This window comes from Corvus moneduloides, chromosome 28 (assembly GCF_009650955.1).
Source record: "Corvus moneduloides isolate bCorMon1 chromosome 28, bCorMon1.pri, whole genome shotgun sequence".
In the NCBI taxonomy this organism is placed as follows: domain Eukaryota; kingdom Metazoa; phylum Chordata; class Aves; order Passeriformes; family Corvidae; genus Corvus; species Corvus moneduloides.
In genome coordinates, this window is record NC_045503.1 from 1400380 (window position 1) to 1427816 (window position 27437).

General features: G+C 59.8%; 3 protein-coding genes across 3 annotated transcripts; 1 reads left to right on the plus strand and 2 right to left on the minus strand.

The window, feature by feature from the left end:
• Positions 1-6075: 6075 nt before the first annotated feature.
• On the minus strand, positions 6076-12678 carry ABHD17A (abhydrolase domain containing 17A, depalmitoylase). The gene is made up of 5 exons (XM_032092937.1): positions 12572-12678; positions 10334-10834; positions 8691-8885; positions 7886-8065; positions 6076-7025 (listed from the first exon to the last, which is right to left on the minus strand). Exons 2-5 carry the CDS (start codon positions 10636-10638, stop codon positions 6800-6802), a joined length of 906 nt encoding a protein of 301 aa, XP_031948828.1. The 5' UTR covers positions 10639-10834; positions 12572-12678; the 3' UTR covers positions 6076-6799.
• Positions 12679-13518: 840 nt separating this feature from the next.
• LOC116436004 (protein FAM32A-like) lies at positions 13519-14640 on the plus strand. Its single transcript, XM_032092799.1, has 2 exons — positions 13519-14269; positions 14358-14640. Exons 1-2 carry the CDS (start codon positions 14078-14080, stop codon positions 14478-14480), a joined length of 315 nt encoding a protein of 104 aa, XP_031948690.1. The 5' UTR covers positions 13519-14077; the 3' UTR covers positions 14481-14640.
• A 1201-nt stretch (positions 14641-15841) lies between these two features.
• LOC116436003 (AN1-type zinc finger protein 5-like) lies at positions 15842-25410 on the minus strand. Its single transcript, XM_032092798.1, has 7 exons — positions 25355-25410; positions 24773-25055; positions 23523-23696; positions 22415-22508; positions 21516-21634; positions 19980-20090; positions 15842-18264 (listed from the first exon to the last, which is right to left on the minus strand). Exons 3-7 carry the CDS (start codon positions 23671-23673, stop codon positions 18116-18118), a joined length of 624 nt encoding a protein of 207 aa, XP_031948689.1. The 5' UTR covers positions 23674-23696; positions 24773-25055; positions 25355-25410; the 3' UTR covers positions 15842-18115.
• Positions 25411-27437: the final 2027 nt, after the last annotated feature.

Here is a 27437-nt window from a genome sequence, read left to right on the forward strand (position 1 = left end):
CTGTCCCCTGTGACAGGGAGACACCACGCTGTGCTGGGTGACACAGGGACCTGTGACCTGTCCCCTGTGACAGGGAGACACCACGCTGTGCTGGGTGACACGGGGTGACAGGGAGACACCACACTGTTACTGCTGCTGGGTGACACAGGGACTCGCCCCCATGACAGGGAGACACCGCAGTGTGCTGGGTGACAACGACACAGGACCTGTCCCCTGTGACAGAGAGACACCACACTGTGCTGTGCTGGTTGACACAGGCACCTGCCCTGGTGCCAGGGTGACCTCACGCCCTGCTGGGTGTCCCCCACACATCTGGGACCACACGAGGATGTGGCCCAGGAACGTGGCTCCAGGGCTGCCACGGGGATGCTCCTGGTTCACTCCCCAGAGCAGAGCTCACATCCAGCCCTGGGGCTCGAGGGTTTCCCTGGAATCTCATCCCCACCTTCCAGCCCTGCCCCCCCAGCTGCTCCCTGCCCTGCTGTGAACCCCCAGCTGGGTGAACGGGCTCGAGTTTTGGGAGAAGAGTCCAAAACAATGGAAACCAGCTGGAGATAATGGGGTGACCAGAGCCTTCCCCCACAGAGCCCCGCTCCCTGCTCCTTGTTCTGCATCACCGCATCCGAGCGCCCCAGGGCGAGTTTCTGCTCCCCGTGGGGGGGACTTTCTCTCCATCCACGTGGGAACTTTTCCACTGTCCCAGCACAGTCTCGGCGTGAGGTGCCAGGTGGGGTTTGTGAAGTTAGAGAAGGAAACAGAGTTGGGAGAACAGGGTCTTCCCTGGAGCTGCCAGAACATCCTCACACGGAGCCATCTCTTCACAGGGATGGGCTGATCAGGATGGTGACATCGCTCCCAGTACTCCCAGTACCCCCAGCACCCCATCCAGGTACCACCCTACACGTAACCCCCCACGGTCCATGTCCCCCATGGGAGTTGCTCACCAGACAGGGGGTCTCTGTGACACCCCATAATCCCCTCCACATCCTGGATCTATGGCCTGGCTGCTGCATCCCACCCTGCCCAGCGGGGTACGAGTCACCCTGGGGGATGCTCCAGCTCCCCACGGGTGTTTCCAGCCCCTCAGGATGCTCCTGGCACCCCAAGGGGATGCTTTGTCTTCCCAAGGTCTCCTGGCACATGAAGGGGATGCATCCCAGCCCCTCCTCCAGGATGTTCCGCTCCCTCAGTGGGATTTTTCATCCCCCCAGGATGTTCCTGGTGTCCTAAGGGGATGCTCTGGCCCCTACAAGGCAATGCTTTTACCACGGAGGTGCTGCTCCCAGCCCCCCACGGGGATGCTCTGGCTCTCCAAGGGGACATTTCGGTCCCACAGGGTGGTCCCAGCCCCACGAGGACTCTTGTCCCAGCCCCGGTGCGTGTCCCACGTGTGCTGTCCAGGCGCTGTCACCGCGGGGCTGTGGCAGCCCGTGGGCCTCCCTTGGCCGTCCCAGCCTCCAGGCATCGCTCAGGCATAGGATGACAAAGGGAAGCTCACAGGGGGCAGCGGGCCCGGCCCCGCACTCCTCCGAGAGCTCCTGCGGACAGAGGAGAGACGTGAGGGGAGAGCAAGGAGCCTGGGGAGCTGCAGGATCCGAGGGAGCTGGGGGATCCTGGGGAGTTGGGGAATCCCGAGGAGCTGAGGGATCCGAGGGAGCTGGGGGATCCTGGGGAGTTGGGGAATCCCGGGGAGCTGAGGGATCCGAGGGAGCTGGGGGATCCTGGGGAGTTGGGGAATCCCGGGGAGCTGAGGGATCCCATGGCAGCTGGGGCATCCTGGGGGATTCCGTAGAGCCAGGGCAGCTACGGGATCAGAGGGAGCTGGAGATTCTCAGCCTGCCCCACATCTCCAGGAGGTGAAAACCTTCCCGTGGGTCTCCCCGGTGCAACCCAGAGCCCTGGCAGCGCTGCGGTCCCTGGGGATGGTTTGGGACGTGGCAGGTGTGAGGTGCCCAGCGGTGCCGGTGGGCGCAGGGACTGCGTGTGGAACCCGAGGGGTGAGGAGAGGGGCCAGAGGGGGTGTGGGGCTGCTCAGGGGGTGAGTGCACATCTGTGTGTGTGTGAGTGCACATCTGTGTATGAGTGCACATCTGTGTGAGTGCACATCTGTGTGAGTGCACATCTGTGTGTGTGAGTGCACATCTGTGTGTGAGTGCACATCTGTGTATGAGTGCACATCTGTGTATGAGTGCACATCTGTGTGTGTGTGAGTGCACATCTGTGTGTGAGTGCACATCTGTGTATGAGTGCACATCTGTGTATGAGTGCACATCTGTGTGTGTGTGAGTGCACATCTGTGTGTGTGTGAGTGCGCATCTGTGTATGAGTGCACATCTGTGTGTGTGTGAGTGCACATCTGTGTGTGAGTGCACATCTGTGTATGAGTGCACATCTGTGTATGTGAGTGCACATCTGTGTGTGAGTGCACATCTGTGTGAGTGCACATCTGTGTGTGTGAGTGCACATCTGTGTGTGTGAGTGCACATCTGTGTGAGTGCACATCTGTGTGTGTGTGAGTGCACATCTGTGTGTGAGTGCACATCTGTGTGTGAGTGCACATCTGTGTGAGTGCACATCTGTGTGTGTGTGAGTGCACATCTGTGTGTGTGAGTGCACATCTGTGTGAGTGCACATCTGTGTGTGTGAGTGCACATCTGAGTGTGAGTGCACATCTGTGTGAGTGCACATCTGTGTGAGTGCACATCTGTGTGTGTGAGTGCACATCTGTGTGTGTGTGAGTGCACATCTGTGTGAGTGCACATCTGTGTGTGTGAGTGCACATCTGTGTGAGTGCACATCTGTGTGTGTGAGTGCACATCTGTGTGTGTGAGTGCACATCTGTGTGAGTGCACATCTGTGTGTGTGAGTGCACATCTGAGTGTGAGTGCACATCTGTGTGAGTGCACATCTGTGTGAGTGCACATCTGTGTGTGTGAGTGCACATCTGTGTGTGCACATCTCTGTGTGTCTGTGCACATCTCTGTGTGTGTGCACATCTGTGTCTCTGCACATCTGTGTGTGTGAGTGCACGTGTGTGTGTGAGTGCACATCTGTGTGTGCATGCAGGTCTCTGCAGGGCTGTGCACACACGTGTGTGTGTGTGTGTGTGTGTGTGGACACGCGTGCAGAGGTCCCTGCGTGCAGGGCTGTGTGTGCTCACCCATCCATGTGCACACGCATGTGCAGGTACACGTGTGCTGTGAGCACACGGATCTGCACAGGCACAGCAGGGTGGGGCCATCCCATAGTTTCCCACCCAGGCCCAGGGTCCCAGCCCAGCTCAGAGACCCTCAGGGACCACCACCTGCCACCCCTGTCCCCAGTCCCAGCCAGCAGCGCAGGGCCAGGTGCCCCCCTGGTTCTGGGTGCCGCTCATGACGTGTGGGTGCCCCCCAAAGTTATGGGTGTCCCCTCAGGGTTGTGGGTACCTCCAGGGTGGTGGGTGCCCCTGCCTCCCGTGCCCCTGCCCCCTCACCGTGTCTCGCCAGGGAGGTGCCGCCGGTGTCGCGGTGCAGCTGCGGGCGCGTCGGGCTCTCACAGCTCTGCGCTGCTCGGGGAGTGGGGACACGGGCTCTGCTCCCCCACATCCGCCCCCATCCCTGTCCCTGCTGTCCCTGCTGTCTCCAAGGCCTCCGCCTCACTCGTCGGGCAGGGCAGAGCCAACGAATTCTCCACTCTCCTTGTCCTTTCCTGTCTCCTTCCCGCCACCTCAGCCAGCACCGTGCTGTGCCCCTCACCCTGGCATCCCTTTTCTGACGCCGTCCCCTCTCCCAGCCCGACCACCAACGGGATCCTTCCCCTCTGCCCTTTTATACCATCTTTGTTCATATGACAAGCACGTGGAAAACCAGAGCAGAGCTCGGAAAAAAGCTCCTTAAGATGCTTTAATTCAGTTTCCTGGATCCCATGACTGAGCTCGGCCTCTGAACGGGGTCTCATGACTGTGGCACGCAGGCCCCGGCCATCAAAAGCCTCATTTATGCCCCAAAAGAGGCTTAAACCCCTCTTGGCCAGTCACCCAACATCCCCCATGCCTGGCCTGGGCTCCTGTGCCCCCCTGGCTGAGGGCTTCAAACCGGTCAGGGGGACACCTGCCCTGACCCAGCTCTGCTGCAGCTGCAGGAGGGACTTCAGGGACACTCAAGGCCTGGCTCTGCCTTTCCCCTCCAGGGAAAGGACACTGCAGAGTCCCCCTCCAGGCACCAAACCCGTCCAGCCCTGTCCCCCACCCAGTGCCCTTCCTTCGCCCCAAACCACAGCACCAGCGGAGGGGACAGAAGTGTCATCCCAGAAGGGACAGAAGTGCTGTCCCAGTGGCTCTTGGCCCAGTTCAGTCCCAGGACCCCCAGCCCACACCCTTTGAGGTCCCTGCAGCTCTTGTAGGGGTGAGTGTTCCTCTCCTCACTCCAGCTGCTCGGTGAGGATGGAGCCTCCATCCTGGGCCAGGAGAAGTGGCAGAGCCAGATCCAAAGCCCTGATCCCAGTCAAGGCTCCCCACCATGGAGGTGGCACCCAGCAATGACGATCTCCATGGACTCCCATATTCCCAAGCTGGCTCTAAACTTTGGAGACCAGGCTGAACTTTACTGACCTTTTGCCTTTGTTTTAAACTGAGGCACAGGAAATACTATCCCAAGCCACCCCAACATCCCCCCAAACCCAACGAGCTCTGAGACGTCCCGCCAGCGAGGCAGAGCCGCCCCGAAGCATCCGCAGCTCAACAGGAAACAGGCAGCAGTAAGAGGATAAAAATACCCTGGGTGCACACAGAACGTCTCTGTGCCGGGATTAGGGAGCCCTGGGACAGCGCGGCCGGAGGGAGCCGGGCTGGGCAGCTTTGGCTTCCCGCACACGTGTGAGCCCAAGGCTCCCAAACCACCTGGCCACTGCTGGCAGAGGGATGGGGAAGGAAGGACTGGGGGGATGTGCAGGGAGAAGCCAGATATCCCAGCTCCTAAATCCCTAAATCCCCCAGGAAAAGCAGTGAGGCTCCCCCCAGAGCCACTCGCATCCTCTTCCAGCTCCTGCACAGCCCCAGCAGCAAGGAAGGGTCATCCCTCCTCCTCTGGAACAGGCAGCTGTGGTCCCGGGGGAGGTGAGGGATGTGTGGGGAGCACAGGGTCCCTTGCCCCCCACCTCGGCCCACCCCAGCTCCCAGCCCCAAACAATGGGTGCATTGGAGTGCTCGGAGCGTGGGGGTGCAGCAAGGCCCCCCCGCCCGGCCCCTGAGCCCCTAAGGAGATTAAATCCCTCCTCACATGAGGCTGGCAGGACCCAGGGCCTCGTGTCGGGGAGGGGACACCAGAACAGGGACAGGGAGGGGAAGGGGAAGGGGCAGAGCAGTGTTTTGCTGTTTGGGTTGGGGCCAGGGATGTCCCGGAGGAAGGAAAACACACACACACAGCCCTTCCTGGGGCTGTAAGAGCAGGCGCTGTCCCAAAAATCATCAGCCTGAGCCTCTGCCTTTCCCTGGGGCAAATTCCCTGTGCTCCTGGGAGGACTCCACGGGACAACCCTGCACCTGCCCCATGGCCACTGCACCTCCAGAATCACTGAGGTCCCCACACAGCTGGGGACAGAACTGGGCACAGAGTAGGTCAAAAATAAGGTTTGCTCCCCCAGGACCATCCCATGTGCCCCAGGACCACCCTGTGTCCCTCGCTGTGCTGGCCTGGTACAGAGCAGGCCATGGGGATGTCCCCCTTCCCCTGTGGCACACCCGGCCCCCCACAACTCCTGGAAGGCTGAGGCCATCCTCCACCTCTGCACCCGTGATCCCACAGGATCCCCTAATGACACGGGACAGGGGCTGGCAGGGGAATGGGTTCCTGCTGTCCCCAGGTCCCACTGGACACATAGACCTTTGCAGCCTGGTCTCAGGGGCCAAGGGCATCTTCCCCCCTCCTGCTGGCTCCTTGGGGCCACCCAGTCCCCAGAGGAGGGCGACAAGCGCTGGGGAGCTGGCCAAGGGCAGGGAAGGTGCTGAACAGGGGGAACAGTCGAAAAGCCGGACACCCTGGGGCTGAGTCATGGGCAGGAACCCCCAGGGGTACCCAGGGAAAGGGCACACACGGGTGAAACGTTAAACCTCTGCTCTTTATTCACTGCCTGGTTCCCTCACCCCGTTTCCCCGGGCGAGTGGTCCGGAGGAGGTTTTCCAGGGGTGACCCGAACACCAGGAGTGCTCTGGGAAGGCTGAGCAGCGCCAGACTGGAGGAGGTGTGGGGCAGGGGGGCACCTCCTCCATGCATCCCCATAGTCCCCTTGGGGACACGGCTCTGCCCCAGCCGCGGGGTGAACACCGGACACCACCAGCGCTGGTCCCGGGAAAGCTCCATGGAGAGCGGGAACTGCCACCTCCTCTGTCCCGCCCACAGGGACGCCGGGGAGGGGCCGGGCCCCAGCCCCTCTCCAACTCGCCTTATTGCTATGGTCAGAGCAGCAGAGCGGCCGGGAGGGGCTCGGGGCTTCGCCGGTTCGGGAGAGGAGATGAGGACATGTCTGAAGCCAAGGATCCACCGTCGGAGGGTGGGCTCATGTCTCTGGGAAGGGGGAAGGAGGGAGCTGCCGTCTCTGGCCAGCCGGGCCGGTGGTGCCAGCAGCGCCGGGGCTGGCACCGGCAGGGAGGAGAGCTGTGCTCGTGTCCGAGAGCAAACACTGTCCATTCCAGGGCCTCCTGCCCTCTGCTGAGCCTGGAGCCGAGGCTGAACAAACTCATTACAGCTCCAGCAGCAGGGCCTAGGGAGAGCTACCGGGAGAACTGGAGAAACAAGCAGAACCCCCCTGCCTGTTCCCCTGGCTAGTTGCGTTGGCTGGCCAGCTCCTGGGAGATGAATTTCCGAAGGCGCTCGAGGTACTGGCTGTAGAGTTCAATGTCATTGTGCCCGGCCCCGTCCACCCACAGCGGCTCCACGGCCTTGGGGCAGCGCTCGAAGAGCGCCAGGCCGTGGGAGAAGTCGATGACTTCGTCCTCCGTACCGTGGATGATGAGGACAGGAGAGGTGATTTTGGAGATCTTTTCGATGCTGCCAAGAGGGTGGATGGGGAAGAGAGGAGAGAGGGGGGGTAAGCACAGGGAATGAGACATTCCCATTCCTCCTGCCCCCAAAACATCCCCTGGGAGAGGGACCAGGAAACACTCTTTGATCATGGCAGAGCACAGGGACAGGGAGTGACACAGAGTTTCTGCCAAGGGAAAGATCTGCCCCGGTGTGACAGACAAGGAGCAGACAACAGTGACAACATCCCTGTGGGACCTCGGCAGGGCTGATGGGAACTGCTCCAGGACAGCCCTTCCCTGCCGGGATCAGCCCTGCTGGGCTCCGAGGAAGGGAAGCACGGCTGTTCCCAGCCCGGTCCCAGAGGCCACACGAGGCCATCGGGATGCAGAGCGTGGGCTGGTGGCTCCCTGCCACAGCTTCCGGCTCGGGGACTGTCCCCTGGGCCCCACGGGCCGGGCTGCAAGGGAGAGGCAAAGAAGAGCTCGTCCCCTCAGCACTGTTCCTGCCATCTGAAGAGCAGGAAAATCCCCAAGGAATTACTCTTGGGGGAGAGAGGAGTCCCAGGGACACCCAGGACACCTGACAAGGAGCCAGTGGCACAGCCCCAAAGCTGGCGGGCAAAGGCACTGGGACAGGGTGGCCAGGAGGTGATGCCATAGGGTACTGGGGCACACACATGGCACGGGCCTCAGGAGGGGCACAGTGATCCCAGGAAGGGCTAGGACCCCCAGAGGGCACCAAATACAGGGCAAGAAGATGCCGAAGGGGATGCCTAAACCTATGACGAAAATGGGGCCACGTGTCACATGTCCCCTGGCTGTAAGCAGAGCTGGTCTGGGCACTGCCCCTCCAAAACCCCCATTCCCTCTGCCCAGGGCACTCACTTGGGGAAGGCATCGAACCAATAGGTCTTCTTGGTGTCGGGGAAGGCGACGCGCATGCCGGAGGTGAGCGGGGAGTGCAGCACGATGGCCGCGCACTCGTAGCGGGAGGCCAGGTCAACCGTGGGCACTGTGCCGATGCTCTGTCCATACAAAATGATGTTCTCCGGGCTGATCCCGTACCTGGCAGAGGACAGAGCAGGTCAGTGGCCAGGCACATCGCCAGGAGATACAACTCAGGGGTCACTCCGCTCTGGCCACAGCACCCACAAGGCTCCTGGGAGGGTCTGGGGTCTGTCCCCCTGACCTTCCCCCAGTTCCCCATGGCTGGGCCCAGTGCAGTTCCCCGCACTCCCAAAGGACCAGGGAGAAGCCAGGGCTGAGCTGCCAGGTGAGTTCTGGGGGTTTTCAAGGCTTTCCCTCACCAGGTCAGGGTTATGGGGGGATTCACAGACCCTGGACTGCAGCCATGTGGGGCAGCCCCACCTCTGGGTCACACTGCGAGCCAGGCCCAAGGAAGAGGAGGCAGAGCCTGGCATGGGGCTGCATCCCAAACCCGGCAGGGGAACTAGGGCTGAGCCTGGCACAGCGAGACAGGAAGCACAGCTGTGCCAAGGTCATGCCCCGCAGCATCCCTACCCCTTGGATTCGCCAGCTGCTCCCTCTACAGCTTTCCAACCACCCCTTCCTGTCGCAAGTGGCCCAGGGTTCCCTTTCTGGGAGACTTCCTGTTTTCCAGACTGCTGGAGCACAGGGTTTTCCTGAGGGCAGCAGGGCCGTGCTCCCTGCCCCGGCCTGCCCGGCTCACCGTGTCCGCAGCGCCTGCCACGCGGCGTCGATGTCAGAGTAGAGGTTGCGCTCCGAGGGCTTGCCCGTGCTCACGCCGTAGCCCGAGTAGTCGTAGGAGAAGATGTTGCAGTTGATGCGGGTGCCCAGCCCGATGTAGAAGCTGCTCATCTGCCCCAGGTCCACGGCGTTGCCATGGGAGAAGAGCACCGTGTACCTGCGGCACCGGGACACGGGGACGGAACGTTAATCCCGGGCTGGGCCGCGGGGCCGCAGCTCAGGCACGGATATCCCTGGACATCTGCCTTGGAGACCAACAACCAAAGCCCGGGACATAAAGGGCCAACACCCCTCTGGCCACCAAGGAAGGTCCTCGTGACACCCAGACCCTTCTGCTGCCGGAGCCAGGGGCTCGCTCCCAGCGGGAACAGGCAGCTTGAAGGCAGGATGATGATTCTGTTCAAGTTTTTGAGTCTATTTTTGGTAAAAAGCTCAGGATTTGGGGCCATTTGCCCAATGGGGATTTCAAGTAAGAATTCTGACAGCGGGTTTTTTTCTCTCCTGAGCCTGGCAAGACACCAGATGCTGAGAGAGAAGTGAATTGTGGGAGTGACAAGGCACAAGAAATTTCCACCATAAGGGGGAAAACAATGTTAATCATAAAAATTAACACTAATAGCAGATTGATGGGAGCTTGGCTCCCTTCTGCCAGAGGGAGGGAGCTGGACCCACTCCCTCCTGAGCCCCTGCAGCTGGTCCGAGGGGTCTGTGGCCAGGCTGAGCCTCCAACGCCGGCCTGGATGCCCAAGAAGCCCCAGCTGGAAGTCAGTGACAGGACGAGCTGCAGGAGGTCAGACAGCCAGCAGCACCTGATACCCCGGGGTTTGGGAGGTCTGGTTCCCCCCAGCCCAGGTTCTCCCCTCCAGCCCTGCAGCTGGGATGCTGGTCCTTGAGGACCTGCTGCTCCTGGTAGGATATGGGAAAGGGGTCAGCTGGGGTGACCTGGCCTCCCTCTGCACCTGAACCCCCAAACTGTGCCACTGCTTGGGGAGCAGCTGCCAAGTCCCCTCCTGCCCAGCCACTGGCAGCAGGAGGAGGTCTCCATCTCACACTCCAGGCTGCCTCTCTCCAGCTTCCCAGTTCACAGACCCACGGGAGTGACCAAGCCCCTCCTGGCTTTCACTCCCATCACTCTTTTCCTTGAGGAATCAAATGTCTCTGTGAATTTGACTAAACCAGGCTCTCCTGGCTGGCACAGGCAGTTGTCCATTCCCATGGTCACCACAGGGCTGGGGACAGGGAGGAGCAGCTGGTGCAGCCACCCCGGGGCTCCCTGAGAACCAAGTTCTGTGCAAACAACTGGAGTGTTGCACCACTGCCGTGACACTGGGCAACTGTGAGACAGCCTGGGGAATTCCCACATCCCTGTAGCCGCTGGCTTTGCCTCTGCTCCTGCTTTAACCCCATTCCCAGTGAGGCCACAAGCCAGACCGGTCCTGGGAGCCCAGCTCGCCCATCGCACCGGACGCCTCCAAAGCCCCGCGGCAGGGCCAGCTCCTCCCATGACACTGAGCCGAGGGACAAGAGGGGCCAGGAGCCCCCAGCGCGGCGCCAGCCCAGTCCAGCCCAGCAGAGCGGCAGCTGGCACACCCACGGGTGACTCACCTGGCGCCGGGCACGCAGCGGACGTACATGCAGCCGACGCGGTTCCCCCGGCTGCTCTTGGTGACGAACACCTCGATGTTGTCCAGCTCCCGCTGGGAGTACTGGAAATCCGCCCGGTCCTTCAGGTGCAGCTTCCAGCGGCCCGCGGCGCCTCGCAGGGAGCCGGTGCTGCCCACGGGCTCGGGCTCGGGCACCACGGCGTAGGTGGGCTCCGGGGGCAGGAAGGCGAGCTTGGCCGCGATGCGGCTGGGGCAGGGCGGGCAGCAGAAGAGGCAGCAGAGTTGGCTGATCGACAGCCCGTTCATGACGGCGGCGAGGCGGGAGGCGGCCGCGCCCGGAGCGAGGGAGGATCCGAATCGGACAGAGGCCGGGAACGACGCCGGCCCGGAGACACCCCGTCCTCAGCTGGCCCTGGGCACGGCTGGCGCCGGCCGTGCAGCGCGGGCCGGGGCGTGCGGCGGGGCTGCGGTGTCCATCTGTCCGTCCGGCGGCTGCGGGGGCCTGCGGGCAGGGCGGGGGCTCTGAGGGCTCTGTCCCCTCCGTGACCCACGGCCGGGGACAAACGTGCTCCCCCCAGTGTCCCCCGCCTCGAGCACCCCCGCAGCTCGCAGCCCCCACCGAGCCCACGCAGCCCCCCAACCACCCCCCCCCCCCAATCAAACCTCCTGCCACATTCGCCAGCCCCCGCGGCGGGGGCGAGGACAAGCGCAGGATCGCACACACACCACCCCCACAGCAGCCACACGGCTGCTGGGACAAAGGACACGGCTCCCCCGGGGCCACCTAGGTGCCGGCACAAGCGTGCGGGAGTGCCGAGCTCCCGAGGAAAAAGGGGAAAGAGGAGAGAAAGACGGAGAAGAAAAAAAAAAAAAAAAAAAAAAAGAAGAAAGAAAGAAAGAAAGAAAAAAAAAGCAACTATTTTCTGCAAGTTTGGGCACAGGCTTGAGCTGAGGAATGTCAAACCAGCCCACACCCCGAGGAATTCGCTCCATCTGCTTCCGAAGGGCTGGGAAAGGGGAGGAAGGGGTGGAAGAGGGATATGGCACTGAAGCTGAGATATGGCACTGAAATATGGCAAAATACTGGGAGTGAAGGGTGCCCCGTGCCCCGGGGAAGGCCAGGACACCCTCGGGCTGGTGACCATCCACAGCAGGGCCGAGGCTGGTGTCACACCTGGCACGTGGCACCCCAGGTTTGGCACCCCATGTGCCACTGGGACCAGCCGCCGTGGGTGGGCAGCCCTGCCCGGCCCCTGCCCTCTCCCCACGCCTGCTGTGGGGGCCCGACCCACCACACACACACTGACCCCACACCCACTGACCCCACACCCACCCCACAGCCACACAGGGGGCATCCACACCGTACCCAGCCACTGACCCCTGTGCGACCCCCCCCACTGACTGCTGGGTGCTCCCCCCTCCCCTGATAGGCATGGGACCCCCACCCCACACACACTGACCGGGGTGGCCCTTCCCCCCACTGCCTGCTTTTAGCCTCCCTCCCACCACTGACCCCTCCCCACCAACCCACCCGTGTGGCTCCCCCACCACTGACCTTCTCCCCCTCACTGTCCAGGGTGGCCCTCTCGCTTTGCTGACAAGCACGGAGACCCCCCGACCCCACTCACATTGGCCCGTGGGGGCCCCCGCGACTGCTGCGGGCCTCGATCTCCTCCCTGATCGCTGGGGGACCCTCCCCAAACACACACACTGGCCAGCGGGACCCCTCCCCGCTCACGGGGGTGTGTCCCCCACAGCCCCACCGGACCCGTACAGGCCCCCCGACCTCCTCGAGCCCCCTCCCGACCACTGAGGAGCCCCCACGGGCACACACAGACCCGCGTGGGTCTCCCCCTGCCCCCACCGCCTGCCGTGGGACACCCCGACCACCGTAAGCCTCTCCCGACTGCTGGGGGTGGTTCTCACACACACTGACCACACCGACCGGCCCCCCCTTCCACTCACCGGCGTGGACCTTTCACCTCTCACTGCCTACTGGGAGGGTCCCACACCTCCACTGACCCGCGCGCGGCCCCCCACAAACACACACTGACCACTGTGTCCCCACCACAGTGCCCAGCGTGACCTCCCCCGGCGGCCCTGGGCCTCCCCTCCCTCTGGCCGCGCTGTGGGACCCCCCCACAAACACACACCGACCGCCCCCCCGCCACCGCCGCCGCTGGACGGCGGGACCCCGATCCCTGCAGGCCCACCCCGTGTGCCCCCCCCTGCCCGGTACCTGCACATTCTCCCGGCCCCCCGGGCCCCCGGCCCCGTTCGGCGCTGCCCGAGGCCCCGCGGCCGCTGCGGCCTCCCAGGCGGGGGCGGCGCTTGCCCCGCCCCGACCGGAAGTGACGCCATCGCCCCGCGCCCGTTGCCATGGGAACAGCGCGGCCGCCCCGGCGCCTCATGGCGGGGCCGCGGCGTGGCCCTTCCTCAGTCCCTGGGTCCCGAATGGGGCTGGAAGGGACCTCTGGAGAACATCCAGTCCAACTTTGGCACGTGGAGCAGGTGGGATTGGAATGTCTCCAGAGAGGGAGACTCCACCGCCTCCCTGGGCAGCTGTTCAGTGCCCTGCCACCCTCAGTGTAAAGTTCTTCCTCGTCTCGAGGTGGGACTTCTTGTGGTTTAGTGTATGGCCATTGCACCACTGGAAGGCGCCTGGCACTCACGTGGGAGATATTTATATGGATTGGTGAGATCCCCTCTTGTTGGAAAATATACCAAGTTTAAAATTCTTATTTTATAACTTGAGGAAAGGGCAGTCAATAGCTAACTCATGTAAGCACAGTTAACTATTGGGAGACAGCAAATGTTAGTTCAGACAGCAGATGTTAATTACAAAACCTAAGAAGCTGAATTCACCCTAATCTTGTCAAGATAGAGGGGACAAGGATCATCTCAGAGACCGCTGAATCATTCCTCAAAGGACTACGCATGCCCAGGGAGAAAGGTGAAAAGGGCACTGTGAGGATGACTACTGATCTTCATCAGAGAGACCCCCGAGGAAGAAGAGGAGCGACCACCAGGACACACAGCGCATGCGTGACCCGTATGCTAATGATATTAATGACTTCCAGAAATAATTTGTATAACCACACCTGTCCCAAGGAATGTGATGAATATTCATAATTTAGCCCATAATACTGTGTTGTAGAGAGCACCAGGTGTGTGTGTTTGGAGGAGCGATCCCCACACACCCGGCGCCGAATAAAGCAAACACCCACTTCTCTGACTCTGTCTCTGAAGTGTCTCCTGGCCCGGTTTGGGGCGATTCAAGATCCCCTCCTGTTGGAAAATATACCAAGTTTAAAACTCTTATTTTATAACTTTAGTCACATTTGTTCGCCTTTGCCCCGGGGGAAGGGACCTGAAGTTTCTTTCCAAAGCATTTTCCCACCAGGTGAGGCCTGATGAGTTTAGCATCTCAGGGGACTGAGAACAGCACAAGAGATACACAAGAGATAAAGGCCATCAAGGGCCATTGACGAACTATCAGCAAACATCAGCGAACATCTACTCCAGAGCTGCCCTGGTTGGAGACACCTGGTCCGGAAAAGGCTGATAAGGAAATCCAGGAGTGAAGACTTAATTAACATCAGAGGCGAAGAAATCCGTATCCAGTAGGAAACCAGCTACTAAGAGCTGTCCGGCTTGGGACCAATGAAGGTTAAACCAATTGATTTCATGGGTTTTGGACTGCATAAAGCGGGGTCAGAATAGAGAGTAGAAACTGGTAGAGTTCATGGAGCGCGGTCCCCTGCGGCTGAAGGGCAGCGGGGGCGCCCCGGGGGCCGGCAAGCGGAGGAAGAAGAAGAAGAAGGCGAAAGACAAAGCTCAGATCGTGAGCAGCAAGAAGCAGGAGGAGGAGAAGCAGCACGGGCTGGACAAGCGGACTCCTGCGCAGGTGGCCTTCGAGAAGATGCAGGAGAAGCGGGTAAGGCTTTAAAAACCCCCGCCAGTCCTTGGGCCGCTGAGGGGGCTGCGAGGGCCGGCAGTAAGCGGCCCTTGTGTGTCTCCTGCAGCAAATGGAGCGGATCCTGAAGAAAGCGTCGAAAACCCACAAGCAGCGAGTGGAGGACTTCAACAGGCACTTGGATACTCTGAGTGAGCATTACGACATTCCCAAAGTCAGCTGGACCAAATGACCGGGCTGCTTGTCACGGCTCTGGAGCTGGACTCGTGTTCTGTTTGTATCAAGCAAGGTTGCTGTGTAAATCTGTCTGTTCTCCATCTTGTCTAATGTATCTTCTGAGCTTTTATGACTTTATCCTGTCCTATTTTATAGTCTTGTTTTTTAAAACCAAACATCCAACACTCTCAGTCTTCCTTGGACTAACCAGGCCCAGCTCCCACGGTCTCTCCTCATCACAGAGATGCTCCAGACCCCAAATCATCTTTGGGGCCTCTGCTGAACCCTCTCCAGTAGCTCCTTGTCCTTCTTGTCCCAGAACTGGACACAGCACCCCCGATGTGCCTCACTACGGCCGAGTAGAGGGGCAGCATCGCTCCCTGCCCCGCCGGCCACTCTGCCCGATGCCCCCCAGGGTCCCATTGTCCCCCTGGCCCCAGGACACGCTGCTGGCTCAGGGACAGCTCGTCATCCACCAGGACCCCCAGGTCCTTCTCTGCAGAGCTGCTCTCCAATGGGTCACCCCCAGCCTGTGCTGGCACTTGGGGTTATCCCTCCCCGGGTGCAGGACCCTACACTCGCCCTTGTTGAACCTCCTCAGGTTTCTCCCCACCCAGCTCTCCCCCAGCCTCTCAAGGTCCCTCTGAATGGCAGCACAGCCTTCAGGTGAATCAGTCACTCCCCCGGCCTGAATCATCATGAAACCTGATCAGGATCCCTTCTATCCCTTCAGCAGGTCGTTTCTAAACAAACTCAACGAGGCCGGACCCAGTACAGAGCCCTGGGGATGGGGCTGACCACAGGTCTCCATGTGGACTCTGCTGTGCTTATCAGGCCCCTCTGAGCTCTGCATTCAGCCAGGCCCTCCCCCCAAATCCATTTATCCCACATTTCCTCAGTCTACCTACGAAGATGTCATGGGAGACGGTGTCCAAAGCCTTGCTGGAGTCAGTCCTGGTGCCAAACACCGCCCGAATGCCCCCACATGGGTATGGGGAGGGGGGGGAGGCTTTGGGGGCCCACGGGGGTCCCACTGCAGCCCAGGGAGGTGACAGCAGCCAAGAAGGAACCCGGGAGGACCTCAGAGCCCCTCAAACCCCAGCCGGAGCTTCCTACTCAGCCAGAAGGGAAGAATCCCAGACTTAGAGAATTGTCAGGGTTGAAGTGACCTCTGGAGATCATCCAGTCCAACCCCTGGTGGATTTGAGATCCGGAGGGTGCAGGTCCAGGGTGCTCTGACCCCCGGCCAGTGCCAGGTACTGTTAATGATGATCCACAGGGAAACTGAGGCACAGAGCCCCACAGCCCCCCTGAAAGAGCCCAGAGCTGAGTGGTGCCCCCACAGACATCCCTGCCTGTAACAGAGCACCCACAGCATCCAAGCAAACTAGACTGTGTTGTATTTACACTCATGGACAGGGAGGAAGGAACAGGGAAAAGGGCGGTGCTGGAGAAGCAGGCAGCTGTGGGCTTTCCCAACGGATCCATGGGAGCTGCTGCACTTCCTCGGGGCTGGTGGCTGCAATTCCTGCTTCCCTTGAGAGGGAGGGATCATCCTCAGCCAAAAGCTCAGTGGCAAACCCAGCCTGGCCACGCATCAGCTCTGTGCTGATGGCCCAGGTGTGTCCAGGGGTAACACGTGCAGCCACTTGCGTGCTCCAGACATAATGTCAATGTTATCCAGAAGGAAAAACCGGAGGAAAAGGCTGGCGAGAGGCAGCCTTGCTCCTCTCTGTGCTGGAGGGGGGGGGTTTGCATCAGTTTGGGAGGATCGGATGCTACCGGTAACACCACAGGATGGCTGGCAGCTGGCACAGCACACACTGCTTTGGCTGGAGCAGACTGGAAAAACCAAACACTCGGAAGGGTCCCCCCACCAGCACTGGGGCAGAACTGCCACAAGCAGGGCAGGAAAACAGCCCTTGGAAGGAAGGAGCTGCTGAGATTTCCCCTGGCTGGGCCTGCAGCTCTGCTCTCCGACACCAAGGGAAATGCTTCCAAAGCGTGGGATGGCCAGCAGTGGGACAGAGGCTGCTGCTTGTCCCCCGGGACGCATCCGGATTTCTCTGCTTGTGAGAGCCAGAGCTCCGTAGCCACAGCCCCGCTCCTGGTATTCCCAGGAATCCCCCGGGCATGGAAGAGGCTGTGGCTGTGCCCCAGGAACCTCTGCCTGAGCTCCAGGTCCTCCCAACAGAGCCCTCTGGGTGCTCTTTCTGGAGCGGTACTGAGATGGCATTTGCCTTTTCCTACACCTCCCTTCGTGTGTGTGTGTGTGTGTGCACTCCCAGAGCCTTCCAAGTGCCTTTTGGGGTGCTTGAGGCCTCTGAGTATGTTCACTGTACCCCAAAGTTCTCCTTCTGCCTTCCCTTACACCCCGGAACCCTCCCTGGGCCTTGCAGCACCTCAGGGAATTCTAGGAGTTTCTCAGTGAGCCCAGAGCTCTCCAAGCACCCCTTCCTGCTCCCTGGGGCTCTCCACAGGTGCTTCTGAGCCCCCACCTGGACTTCTGGGCACCCTGGGACCCTCCTTGTGACTTTCCCTGTGCCCCAGTTCCCTCTGTCTGGCTTGCAGAGCATCTCCTGGGGACCTGGCCCCGCCTCTCAGCCCACAGGGAGGGAAGAAGCAGGAGAGGGCAGCTGGCTGGGCTCCCTGAGCTCTCCCCATGGCCCACATGGGAGGAGGGGACCCCACTGTCACCTGGATGCAGGGGCAGGTCCAGAAGCAGAGGTGTGGGGACCTGAGCTTTTGTGCACAACCCTGATGAGAGTGACTCGTGTAAGGCAGAAGGCAGGGAGAGAGGAGAGAAGGGAGAGGAGAAAGGGGAGAGGAAAGACGGGAGAGAGGAGAGCAGGCACACACAGTGCTGAGGGACACACACCTTGCTGGGAAAGCAGCCGGGGTGAACCAGGGGTGCTGAAGCAGGAGGCTGGAGCAGGGGTGTCCCTGGCTCCCTCCCTGCAGAGAGAGGCACAAGGCAGCAAGCGGAACCTCCTGGAAGGTCCTGCCCACGTCACTTCAAGCCACAAAATAACTTCCCAGTGCCAGCATCACTGCTCAACCCCCTTGGTGCTTCTCCAACAGCGTCACAGAGGGTGGGGAGGGGGGTCTGGGGTGTTGGAACTACGGAATCAACTTTTCTGCATCTGAGAGCAAACACGTCCCAGGGAGCAGACGGCAGTCTGGCTGCCAGGATCCCCCAGCTCCCGGGTTTACAGGCAGTGGGAACAGAGTCCAGCGGCTGCTCAGGGACTGCGGCCACAAGCCCTGGGTGGTCTGCAGGACTCGGAGCCGCCGGGAAGGGAGAGGCTGCCCGGCAGAGCCCGGCCGCTCACGCCGTGCAAACCACCCGGCAAGAGGCAAGTCTGAAGGTCTTAGCGCTGGAGCAGCGGGGCAGGACGGTCCCTTTTCCTTTGGGAAGCTGGTTGAGAACACATCAGCTGAGCTGTGGCTGTCGGACAGGCAGGAAGGGAGAGGAGGAACACCAACTGACTGCTAGAGGTGCAAGGAGTCCCCATGTCCAGGTGCCGGTTCGTGTGCGCTGCCGGAGTCACCCTCGCACCACTGCAGGGGCTGGGAGGAGGAGGAGGAAGGCTGGGAGGAAGGGGAGGAGCACCAGGCCGCCTGGCTGCAGTTTGAGCTGCTCAGACCCCTTCACAACTTCTGGATCTTCTCGGCAATAACGATGGGGTTTTCCTTGCGGATCTTCTCGGCAGCTTCTGCCTTGTAGTCGTAGGGGCAGGCGTGCATGTCAGAGTACCGGTGAATGGCACAGAACAGGTTCCCGCAGCGGCAGTCGAAGCCTGAGGGGAGGAAGAGCAGGGACGAAGCCACATCAGGCCCCATCCAGCTGGGCAGGAAGGCGGCAGGGCCTGGCTCCTTCCTGCCACGCCAGGAAATGCCACCCATGCAGAGAGAGGGGCAGAGGAGGGGGGGGCTGCTGTTCCCCACAGGCCAAAGGGACTTTTCATTTGGGGAAGGCCATGGGTGGCTCTTTGCTTTCCTCTGGCTCAGCAGCTCCGCATGCTTTGGGCAGCCCCAGCTGTCACATGGTGGGAAACGCTCCCAGAGCAGCTGCTGTCCATGTTCCCCGGGGACAAGGGACATGCCAGGCACTGCAGAGTGCCAGATTGCTAATCCAGACCAGGCTCCCCAGGCAGCCTGAGCTGGAGCTGAGCCCTCCGAGCCAGCCCAGCTCCCCAGGGTCACACAGCAGCACCTGGACTGAACAGCAGCAAGCAGGGGAACTGTCACCACGTCAGGATCATGTTCGAGCTCCTTAGGCTTCAAAACTCCCAATGCAGTCACTTCACCCAGGGGCAATGCTCAGAGTGCACACTAACACAGCACCCTGGGAAACCAAGGCAGGAGTGAGCAGGGGATGTGCTGCAGGACAGCAGGGAATCTTGCTGCCAGGGAATCATGCTCTGTCCCTTCACATCTTTCCAACTGCAGGCTGTAAAGCCCACAAACACCTTGCTCCAAGGTGCCAGTTTACTCCTCTTTGAGAGAACTCATTTTATCCTAAATGCCCTGAATTCACAGGAGTTCTCTGCAAGCTGAATCCTAAAGACGGGAACTTCTCATAGTTTAAAGCTCTTAAGGAAACACTCATCCAGGAAAACAATCCTCTCTGCAACCTGAAGGCTGGGCACAGAGTACCCTGCCCAGTTCCAGGTTTATAAACCCACCCCTATTCTAGGACAGTGCCTGTGGATTTCCAGGCAAGCTCAGGCTAAAACTTCCCAGTCCAGACTTTGCCAAAGCCTCTTATATCCATGCAAACAGCCAGTCCCTGGCTGCTGGATGCACCAAGGAGGCTACAGAAGCAAGTGCTCTGCCAGAACAGCATGACCTGCACAGCTCCAGAGTCAACTTTCTTCCAGGGAAGCACTAAATGCCAGAGATAATTTAGGAGAATTATGTTTTTATTAACAAACCACAGCCAAATGAATTGCTTCACTTTCCAGGAGCAGTTTTCCCACTGATAGCAGTGCCCTGACACCATCCCAGCACTTCTCTCTGGCTTTACAGGCTGCATGCTGAGAGCCATTCTGCTCTCAGGAAGCTAAGAGTGGAAATCAGGCAGCATTAACAAATGGGATGAGCCTTGGAGAGGGATTTTCCATTTGGGTCTAACTCAGTTCATGTCACTGTTACGAAAGCTTTACCGCAGACCTGACCGGGAGCATATTCCGATCCACAGCGAGCTCTGCCTTCCTCGACAGCAGCTTTTGCCAAGAAGCAGAGACAACAAAGAGGTGCTGCTGCATCCAATCCTCCTTTCAAGGGCTGCCAGGACCCTGGCAGCGAGTGGGATGTTCTCCAGGCTGTTGCCTCAGCCAGTGCTGTCGCAGGTTGGAGCTCCCCTCCCTCCTCTCCTGATGGATTTGGGGGCAACCTCCAGCCTCTGACCCCCCAAACCCAGTGGCACCGCAGCACTAGCAGATGTGCTCACAGGGCTCTCACTCTGGACTGCTTAGGGCACAGGGAAGCTTTCCCAGAGCCAGGCACTTACCAGTCAGCCCAATCTTCTTCCGGCAGGTGAAGCAGCGATTCTTCTTCGGTTTCGGTTTTTCCGAAGCCGTCTTGCCCTCAGCCGTGTTCTGGGATATCTCAAGCAGGGTACCTGAAACAGAGGCAAGAGTTTTGCTACCCTTCTTGATAAACCAAACGTTCATTTTATTACAGGAGCTGCTTGAGGCTCTAATGACTCTCCATGTGCACACTGCCCTGGCTGACATACCCCCAACTGTGAGATTTGCCTTGTTCCACAGAGATCCCCACCTCACAGCTTTCTCTCTGTTTCAAATGCCTTAAATCCAAGGCTGGAGTGGCCACTGGACACTGGATAGTCACTACAGCTCAGCTGCTGTACAGCAACACAGCTGTCAGCTGAGCCCACAGTTAATCTTCGTAGGGAGAAGAAAAAAGTTAACCCCTTGTAAGTACTACTGATTATTTTTGCTGACTCTTATGTAAGTGTTTCCCATATGTAGGTCTTAGAACGCTTTACACAGATATCCATCACTGCCTCTAATCTACCAAAGGGAAAACTGAGCTCTCAAAGCCAGATTGTTAAAGGTCACTGATGCTTAGCAGGATTTCCTCCAGCACCTAAGCAGGTTAGAGAAGTCAACAGGAGGGAGTAGCTCCAACTGCTCGTTGGAGCACCTGTGGTGCAGGCTGCTCTGAGGAGACAAAACAGAGACAGCTTTGTGGAGCTGACCCTAAACAGCCTCCTAAAAACTACACAGGCAGAAGAAAGGGGCAGGCTCTCCCAAGCCTCTTTTTACGGTCTCTCACCTGCCTGTTGTAAATTGTCTCCTGGGCTTGCAGGCAAGGGATTACCAAACCCAAAATGCCCAGCCATGTGTGGTGACTAGAGCCTGGCTTTTTAGCAACCAACAGCTCCTGGGTTTTTTTAGCTTTCAATGCAAGCAAGCTGTCAGCTGAGCAAAGGAGGGTGTCTGCATGCAGGATCACGGGCTTATGGCATCAGCTGGAGGATGTGCCACGTTGGGCAACGACTCTGGTGTGCCTCAATCACGTCAGGGCACCCACTGTGTAACACTCCCCCAAGGGACAGGTGCCCCCATCACACGGGGTGACAACAACGGGCCTCCACTACCCCCAGGCACTGTCACAAACGAGTCTCCCTTCTCCAAGACTCGGGTGGATCCGTCTCCCTTCCTCCCCCTCAGGAGCTGGCAGGGGAGTGCCGCCAGCAGCAGCCACGTCAGGCTGTGGGACGCTCCGGGCTCGCTGCCATTCCCTGGGAGAGGCGTCATGGAAGATTATCCTCCTGCCAGCCACTCGAGGGCTGGCAGCCACTCAGCCCTCAGCCCTCAGAGAAATCTCTATCAGCCTGCCCTCAGGCACAGCATTTGCTCTCCTCCCTGTCACCAAAACAAGAGTTTCCTCTTCAGCTCTTAGGTGTGCCTTTACACGGGAGGGGACACACCCCGGGGTCAGCAGCTGTCCCTGCTGCTCCAGTGGACTCCTGAGCTCGGTGTCACTCAGACCTGTGAAAAGGCCAAAACAACCACCCTACCTGATGAGGAAGAAGCTGATGAGGCTTCATCTGTCTTGCTGAATTCCTCTGTCTCATTGCTGGTTTCCTCTCTGGATATGCTCATGGCCGTCATCTGATGGGTCACAGGAGTCTGAGCGCTGGGAGCATGTGCAGCAGACAAACAAAAAGAGAAAACACAAGTATCTTCATTTGATGGACAGTTATGTGGGAGAGACCTTCAGCCCTTAAAGTTTATTTCCTTATATTCAAAAGTAGGTCAGGAGTACAGCGGGTCAATCCCCCAGAAGATCTGGGATCAAAGTTCTTTATAGACATAAATGGAACGAATCTGTGATGATCTCAGTTTCCTTTTCCACCCAATTATATCTCAAAGCCCATCCAAACAAGTCCAGGGGCAGGGAAACAGAGTTATGAGTCAGGGCTGTAATGTGATGGTAGAGTTCAGGGCAGCTCTGTCCTCCTTCCCATCAAACAGACCCAACGTCTCTAATCCTGCTGTCACAGCTTCCAGACTGGGTCAGCAGCAGGTGCTTTCACTTAGAATCACATGATATCCTGAGTTGATGATCCTCATGATCCTTTCAAGTCCAACTCTTGACCCTGCACAGGAAAACCCCAAAAATCCCACTGCTTGCGACTGACTGAGCAGAAGTCGAACAGCTGAACAGAGCCAGGGACAGACAAGGTGCACTGGCTCCAGGAGATCCAAGATGCCACTGAATCTACTACCAACCCTCTGGTACACATCAGACAGCAGCAGGGACATCTCAATCTTACAAATAAACGAGAGTCACAATGCAGAGCTTACCCAGCTCGTTTACAGACTGGCCACATGAAGGATGACAGCCTGTCCCTTGTATCCCAGAGCTGGATTTTAGCAGGGTTTAGATCCCCTCCCCTCCAGACTCTGCCCCTACCTGGCTTTTGCATCCTCAGGTGTGGAGTCTCCCTCCGCGCGTTGTCCTGCGATCGCCTCGGAAGCCATGGGGCTGCTGCTGGGACCACTGGGTGCTACAACACAAGGGCAGGCTTGGTCAAGTCTCTGAGAAGTGTCAGCAAGTTCCTCAGGTGCTTGACAGCCAAGGAGAAAGCAGAATGAGCACTTCCAGCAGGTTTTACACTCCTGTTCCCTACTGGAGCTGGAAGAGCACACCCTTGTTGGGATCACTCCCATATCCCTGTTCCTACACCCTCCCCTCCAAATTTGTGCATGGGACTCTGTGGGGTTAACAGACCAGGGCTGTCTGGATCCTGAACCCAACAGCACTTTGCAACTTCTCCAAGGTCTAAGAACCAGATCCTCATCTGCTGAAAGGAACCAGCTTCAGCAGACACGTGTGGGTTTGCGTCAGCTGAGGATCTAAGTTGGGGTCCTAAGAAAAACTCTTTGTCAAGAAAAGTCACGTTCCTGAGCATATTTTGTGTGGGTGACTCGAGGAAAGCCATGATTACCCTCAGGAATAAACTGTGGAAGAACCCTCAGAGGCATTTCTCACTCTGTACATGGGGCATCTGCACAAACCCCCAGCAAAAGAAATCCCTGCTCACGTTGCAGAGAGCATCCTTCCCCTGCTCCCATCCCAACTGCAAGAAACAAAAAAAGTCATGTCACACTGTTAAGGTAAGAAAATTATACAGATAGGCCAAATAAAAGTTCATTGTGGGGCTTTGTCATGGCTCCCAGCAGTCAGCTCCTACCTCAGGGAGCAGGAAATAGCTAAAAGCTGGGATCGCCATGAGCACACATGAAATTTTACAGTCTACTGGAAGGTGCTGGCTGGGTTCATAAACTGGTGAGACTGGGAAGAAAACAACTGCCCCACCTGACAGGGAACAGAAATGCTCGAGGGCGTGGGTCCTTGACCTAGAACCTTGGGTATGCATGGAAAGGGAAAGATGATTTTTACCAGGAGGGAGTAAATCTGCTGGCAGCCAGGTACCAGTGCCGTGCTCTGTCGCAGTTGCTGAACACAGTTTGTATCCAGACACCCATTTAAGACAGATTTCCAAAAAAAAATCCTCTACCTGGAGGGCTTATCCGGTCACTGCTCTGCTGCCTCTGCAGGAACTCCTTATAGCACACGGAGCACATCCCGTTGGTGCGGGGGCTGCCATAGAACCCGCAGCCCGTGGTACACAGCAGAGGCACCTGCGTCTGGTTTGTCTCCTGAGCCATCCTCGCTCCTCTGAGGCACCGAGCTACAACCAGGAAGCAAAAATAAACCCGGGACAGCTGTGAGGGCCGGAGCGCTCGGGCATTGTGTGCTGCAGCTGATCAGGAAGGAGCACAAAGGATTCCAAGAGAGCCCGGTTCCCGCACGTGCACAACAACACGACCCCAGGCCCTCGAGCGCTCGGGGCTCCTAAAATCCGTGTCCTGGAGCCCTGAGCCACCCCCAGAGCTCGGCGGCCAGGAGTTGCCCAGAGCCAGACTGGAAAGCCAACAGAAACTGGCTCCTGGTTCTCCCTCCTGCACCATGAGGCTCCCTACACTCCCGGTGACAGACGAGCACATCAGACCCGAACAATCTGCTCTCCACCCGTACGAGATGAGCCCCCACAGCACTACTGATGCCCCCTGTGAACACCCACACCTCCAACGCCCAGTGCAGGCCCAGTCAGTCACATTTTGGTTTTCATTTCAAGCCTGGTTTAGTTTTTTAATTCTCAGGAAGATGACGCAAGCAATGCAAAAAGAACCCACTGACGCTCTGTTCTGACATACGTGGGTAAGGGGAACATTAACATGGTTAGGCTGGAAATTAAGGATACAGTTTTCTTTCCAGCAGCAAGATGCAATTCCAGAACACCTTCCCAGGAAAAAAGGCTGACACAGTGGAACCTGATTTTAAATTTAATCTTAATAATTTCTCTCTGGATCACATGCAGTTACCTCCAACCCCAGGAATCGGCCCCTTCCAGCCACACACGGTGTAGCATTTACAGGGCCAAACCCACCGCAGCGCTCCAAATGAGAACCATGAGGCACAAACAAAAACCACACACAATTCCAATGTGTGTGGACAACGTGGCTGCAGCCGGTCTAGCTCTGACACAGAACAAGGGGAGAGGATGTGTGCAGGACCATGGTGGGTGCGGGTGGCTCCAGCTCGGGCACAAAGCCACGGCGTTGGTACCAGGAGCTCCCAGCAGTGCTGCCTTTGTGGGATACACAAAATACCCACCACATCCCAGCCAGCTCTGCCGCTTCCCTTCCTGCTCCTACAAAACTTGCTTCACCAAGGGAATAAACAAGAGGAACACGAAACCATTACCCTGCCAAGGAGCGCTCCCGTGGGACGGAACCGGATCACCTCTGGTTTATTCCTCCTCGTCCTCAGCTGGGGGATGCGGGTTTCGGCTCCGCACCCGGGGGTCCCTCGCAGAGCTCAGACCAGCGCTCCCATCACCGCACCGGGATCCTCCCGGCCCGAACCGGCCTCTCCTCGGGCACTCGCAGCGAGGGCAGCCCCAGCAGCAGTGGATCCCTCGGGGGTCCCGGCTGGCGCCCGCTGCCACACGGACAAACCTTCGGGAGCTGCTGTCGATCGAGCGTCCCTGCAGAAAGACGGGGCCGCGGGCTCAGCCCTCCCCGAGCGCCGCACGGCCCAGCCGGCCGGCCGGCCCGAGCCGCGGCCCCCGCCGTGCCCGGGCGGCCCGGGGTGGCCGGGACCCCCCTCCCGGCCGGGGATAGACCCCCGCCCGCCCCCTCCCGCGGCTGGCCGCGGCCCGCCACCCCCCCCGCGGCCGGGCCCCGCGCCCCGCTCCCGGCCCGCGGCGCTAATCGAGGCCGAGGCTCCGCGGCCTGCGCGGAGCGGGAGCCCCGGGCCGGGCCCCGCTCGCCGGGCCCCACTCACCGGCGGCGGAGGAGGGCGGGCGGCCCCGGGCCGGGCCGGGCCGGCCCCGGGAGGCTCAGGCGGGCGGCGGGCAGGGAGCGCTGCCGGGAAACATGGCGGGCGCGGGCCCCGAGCGCCTCCCCCGGGGAGGGCCCGGGACGGGGGGGACGGGACGGGGGGGACGCGAGGCCTGGGACGGCGCCGGGGGTGGAGGTGTGCCCCGGGGACGGGGGGCGATAGGCTGCGACACCCCCCGGTACAGGGGCGGGGGTGTAGGGGAGGGGGCTGGAGTGTGGGTGTGCTCCAGCAATAGGGGAGGGGGCTGTGAACCGCCGGCTGTAAGGACAAGAGTAAAGGTGTGCTCCGGGAATAGCGGAGAGGGCTGTGACGCCTCCCTCCCCCGGCTATATGGACTGGGGCATAGGGGAGGGAGCTGGGGTATTGGTGTGCTTCAGCAACAGGGGAGATGGCTGTGACCCCCTGGTTATAGGGACTGGGGTATAGGTGTGCCCTGGCTATAAGGGAGGGAGCTCTGACCCCCTTGGCTATCGGGCGGGGTTATAGGTGTGCCCCATCTACAGCTGAGGAGGTTGAGACCCTCCTGTGGGTATGTCGGGTGGGACACAGCCAGACTCGCCTGCAGAGAGAGGGATCTGGGAGCCCCTGCTGGAGGGGCTGGGTCACAATCAGACCCAGGCTGTAGGAAGGGGGCGAGACCCTTGTTCCTCAAGCTATTGGGGCTGGGCCCCAGATATTCCATGACTGTAGAGCCTGGGACACTGCTGGGCTTCAGCTGTAGGGCAGAGGACTGGGGACATGGCTGTAGCTTCTGGGGGGACAGCACTCTGCTCCCCCCCCATCCACAGGGGCGGGATGCAGCCGGCTCTACCCCAGCGGTAGGAGCGGGGCTGGGACCCCCAGCTCTGGGTCTGGGGCCATACACCGTCCATAATGTGGATGGGTGGGATGCTTCAGGGGTCTCCAGCTGGAAAGAATTCCCGGCTACAAACCGTTCCTGTCGCTCTTCACCAAGCACTGGATGATGTGAGGGTTTATTCAATCAAAGCTGTGCTCAGGTGGCCCAGCTGGTCACGGAGCCCGTTCACTTCTGAGCTTGTGTGCCCAGCCCTGAATCCAGGACTCTCCTCCGAGCCCGCGTGTCTGTGCCGGGGGTCCAGGACTCTCCTCCGAGCCCGTGCCACGGGTCCAGTCCTCGCCACGGCCATCGCGATGGGGTTCCCCGGGGATGACCCCGCAGGAGAAAACGCCCGCTGCCAGCTGAGCTGGGGCTGGGGAACACCGAGGAGCAAAACCCCCGGCAAGCCACGGCCAAGCCCTGCTCGGGAGTCTCCCCAGCACCTCCCTACCCAGGGGGACTACAAAGAGCTTTACCCTGAGCTTCGGCGGGCTGGGCGCGGGGTTCGGCTCGGTTTTGGTTTGAGGAGAGGCGCGGGCCGGGCTCCGCTCTCGGGGTGCCCTTGCGGAACCTTCGGGGCAGCACAAAGGTCCTTGCCGGGACATGTTGGGGCATTTCCCACCCGGGCACCCCCGGACCGGGGCCGCGCGGCCACCAGGTGGCACCAGGAAGCCACGGACGTGGGCGCAGGGACCCGCAGAGGGTGGGCACACAGGTACATAGAGATGGTGGGCACACAGGTACCGGGGGAAGGTGGGTGCACAGGTACCCATAGAGGTGGGCACACAGGTACATAGAGATGGTGGGTGCACGAGTACCAGGGGAAGGTGAAAGTACAGATACCCGGGATGGTGAGTGCACAGGTACCCACCCAGGGTGGGCACATGGGTTCCCATAGAGGTGGGCACACAGTTACCTGGGGATGGTGAATGCACAGGGTAGGTTTGTGCGTGAGTAACCAGGGAAGGTGTGTGCCCTGGTAACGGAGGGGGTGGGCGTAGAGGTGCCCATGAAAGGTGAGGGCACAGGTAACTCACGCACCCTCACCTGCAGCCTCCCAGGCATCCCTCGCTCACTGCCAGCCCCATGCTCCAGCCAGCCCTACAGAGGGGGTCCCTGGACCCTACTTTGTTAATGAGGGCTGCTCAGCTAACAAGGCTCCCTTGGCTAATGAGGGTCCCTTGGCTA